The sequence below is a fragment of the Echiichthys vipera genome (genome assembly GCF_963691815.1).
Source record: "Echiichthys vipera genome assembly, chromosome: 5".
Lineage (NCBI taxonomy): Eukaryota > Metazoa > Chordata > Actinopteri > Perciformes > Trachinidae > Echiichthys > Echiichthys vipera.
The window spans coordinates 6,980,799-6,984,526 of record NC_139830.1 but is presented as its reverse complement, the minus strand read 5'-3'; the positions used below and the strand labels follow the sequence as shown (position 1 = coordinate 6,984,526).

Here is a 3,728-nt window from a genome sequence, read left to right as displayed (position 1 = left end):
TAAATGCGGTAAATCTGTGGGAGGCCCATGACCCTGGTGCTGACAGCAGAGTGCAGTGCTTGAGGAAGAGTTTTTACTTCTTCCTTAGCAGGTACAACAGTAAATCACTGTGGATAGAATATATTCTGAGCCTGCGTTAGTACAGGAAAACCAACCCATCAATTCATTCAGTAAAATGTCATCCCGTCAGTTCCTTTAATTTGTGCATTAAAAACATAGTATATATAATAGATATATGTGTGTGATGGGGGAGCAGTCTTAAGCACCTTTCACACAGGCTGTTCAAGGCTGAATGTTGCATCGTCCAATCCAACTCGCTTTTCTGTCTAAAAGGTATTAATGTGGAATGGTAGTTGCTTCTGTTAAGCCAGCTGCAGAGATGGTAACAGAGTGGAATTTACATCTGTGTAAAAGGTGTGTGACATGGCAGGACTACACACACACACTAGACACCGCTGCTGGTGTGTCACAGCCATAGACTGTATATAAGATGAACGGCTCAATGGCTCCCCGAAAGTGAAGCGAAAACATCTCGATTTCCCCCTCCATGTAAGCGGATGGGACATGGGCCAAACAAAAAAGTACGCCTCAAATACATTTTTTTCAATTTCTGAAATCTGCAGTTAACACTCCACCTCTGCATTAAACCACCAAGAACCGTTCGGCGGCATCTTTTTAAATGTCCATCTTGGAGAACAGTTGTATATAAATATTCTCAGGACCGCCGCCAGTGCTCGCGCTCATACACGTGCGCACGCTCGTGCCCTACATGTGCATCCGTGCTTTACATAAGCCCACCTCTCTCAACCGTGCCGCATGCCGTGCCTGGGTGTGGTACAGTTGTACTCACACTGGTCAAACGCACTAGACTTTAGCTGTGAAGCGTGCTTGGGCACGGTCTGAATGGACAGTGTGAGTGCGCCCTAATGATTCTCCTGGCTTTAGGTTTTAGGCAGGGTAGAGACCAACCTATTGTATGTTCAGCCGAAAGGATCACACTTTGCAGGGCCTTGAGGTCCTGTTCATTGCTGTTTCGGTACCAGGCAGTGATCACCTATCAGGATGCTCTCTGTGATGCAGTAGAAAGAGTAGAAATTAAAAAACAGGATCCCTTAGGTTATAAAGGACTATAGGGGTGCCCAATTCTGGTCCTGGAGGGCCACTGTCCTGCATGTTTTAGGTGTCTCCCTGCTCTAATACACCTGCATCTAATGATGTGCTCGTTATCAAGCAGCTGAAACTTCACACAGGTTTGTCACAGGTTTAAAAATTTGTAGAACCAGGTGTATATAAGCAGGGAGAAGCCTTAAACATGCAGGACAGTTCCCCTCCAGGACCGGTATTCGGCACCCCTGGACTATAATGAAGATATGTACTGTCAGTGCTCTCTGGTGGACAAACTATGTAATGGTCCAGAATGAGAAGAGGTGAAGGAAGAGAGCATACTATTATTGCAAAACATATCAAGAGATTCTTAAGAAGAAATTGTATGATTCGTAAAATAAAACAAAGCCCTTTGATAGACTGGTGTCCTGTCCAGGGTGTTCCCCGCCTCACGCCTGATGTCAGCTGGGATCGACTCAAGCCCGATAGGCACAAGCGGTTGAAGATGGATGGATGGATAGTAAAATAAAACAACCTCTTCATTATTTATTTTTCTGAATACACCTTTATTAACCCTCTCTCTGAAACACCTATCTCTTAAAGCCCATCTCCCAAAAAAGCCCTGCTCTGATTGGTCATTGTTGGGCTCTAAGCGTCTCTTGCATTTGCCATTAAAGCCAAGGAATGACGGTAGTGGTACTATCTACCTATATAAAGTTTAGCTATGACATCACACGCCAATTTTTCTTTTTTTTCTCTTTGCCTATGCAGCAATACCTGCGTCCAGTGGAGGATGTGGCCTCTGCCCAGGAGGACTGCTACAAGTTTGCTGTGTCCCAGTCCAGCACTGGTACAGTGATGGGGGCTGTCATCATGGAAGGCTTCTATGTGGTCTTCGACCGAGAAAAGAAACGCATCGGCTTTGCTGTCAGCACATGCCATGGTGAGGAAGAGAATCAGTAAGGTTGTAAATGTATAATGGAAAAGAGGAAAAGGAAATGAAAAATGGATGCTTATAGAAAGAAGAATTGGGATCGAGGTACTACCTTAAAGGAAGAAAATATGCAGGATACACCTTAGAGATATTTCACTTAAGACCCTAACATATTTACAGTTATAGCAACATACCATGTTATTTTGATCTTTGTGTTTCTCAACTACCTCCAATCCTATTCTCCCATTCGTAGTGCATGATGAGTTTCGCACAGCCTCTGTGGAAGGCCCGTTCCATGGCGTCGACCTGGAGGACTGCGGCTACAACATCCCTCAGACGGACGAATCCACTCTTATGACCATCGCCTACATCATGGCAGGAATCTGTGCTCTCTTCATGCTGCCTCTGTGTCTCATGGTGTGTCAGTGGCGCTTCGCCCGTTGCCTCCACCCACACGGAGACTTTGCTGACGACATATCGCTCCTTAAGTGAACGGTTAGAAGAACAGGACAAAAAGAGTTGTAGAGACCCACACTTGAAACACGGGGGCAAGAATGGATTATGGTAAAGTAATGTACATTTCTACAAAATGCTGGTGTTCTTGAAAGAGAGCTTTGAAAAGTTATATCAGGAATGTAAAGTAAAGTAAGTGCTGACATACAGTGAACAAAGCATTTGAGGATAACTAGAGCCATTACTAACCTGAAGGACAAACAAGAAAGTTGGTGTCATGAGCATCAACGTTGCCTGTGTAAGCTACCTATGCAGATCAGCATGGCGAGAGGTTGGAAAATGCAAAAAAAATAATAATAATAATATATATATATCAGCTCTTTGTTATAAATAGTGTATAAATAGACCACAGAGCTGGTTTGAATTTGGAATTTTGAAAGATCTGTCTCTTAACATTGGAGAGCTCCACACAATTTGGGATTTGTGAAGAGTTGTGAATACAAGATGTGAACCCATCATATAGCTGGATGTGGTTTTGCTATGATGTGACTTGAACCGGTGAGCGTGTGGTTCCATGTGTGTTTATAGAGCTGCTGTTTGTTGCTTTCGAGTGAATGAAACACGGTGGATACGTGCGAGCATGCCTGTATGTGTGCACAGCTGTACTGCAAGCGAAGAGTATACAGAAAGATTTAACGAAAATGATACTTATGAAAATTAAAGTGATACTACTGAGTATTAATAGCATCTATGAAATTACACTATTTTACAAACGCCAGCAAAAAATTCTGCAACACAAATAAAGTAAGGAGGTTCTTTTGATGAAACATCGGACTGTGATAGCATTTGTTGCATAAAATCAGTTTTGCTCAGTGTGAACCTGAGACGACCGAACACAGTCAATATCAGATGTCACTTTTTCTTCCTATATTGATAGCTTAAATGTATCTATTGTAAATAAAGTGTATGCATTCCAGATCTATTTGTGCAGACACACAGAATACACGTTGCTTATCCTGCTGCTGCACCATCTGATGATTTGCACACGTAACAACATATGACATGTTAACAGACCAAGACTTAATAGGGCTTCTTTCACAGACACAGAAACAACCTAACTCACCACATCTTTCAACGGGGACCATATCTATGCTTGGACAAGGAAACGAGCCCTAAGTATGTTATACAATAAAAAAGAAGATATATGTCTACAAGGGACCGTTTATATTGTCTCTCA

General features: G+C 42.8%; 1 protein-coding gene across 1 annotated transcript in view; it reads left to right on the top strand.

Moving 5' to 3' along the window:
• The window catches only part of bace1 (beta-secretase 1), a 13,910-nt gene extending 10,182 nt beyond the window's left edge, over nucleotides 1-3,728 (top strand). Inside the window, exons 8-9 of the mRNA XM_083914091.1 lie at nucleotides 1,876-2,047; nucleotides 2,292-3,728. Coding sequence (XP_083770217.1) covers nucleotides 1,876-2,047; nucleotides 2,292-2,530 — 411 coding nt within the window. The 3' untranslated portion in view covers nucleotides 2,531-3,728. The remainder of the gene's footprint in view (nucleotides 1-1,875; nucleotides 2,048-2,291) is intronic.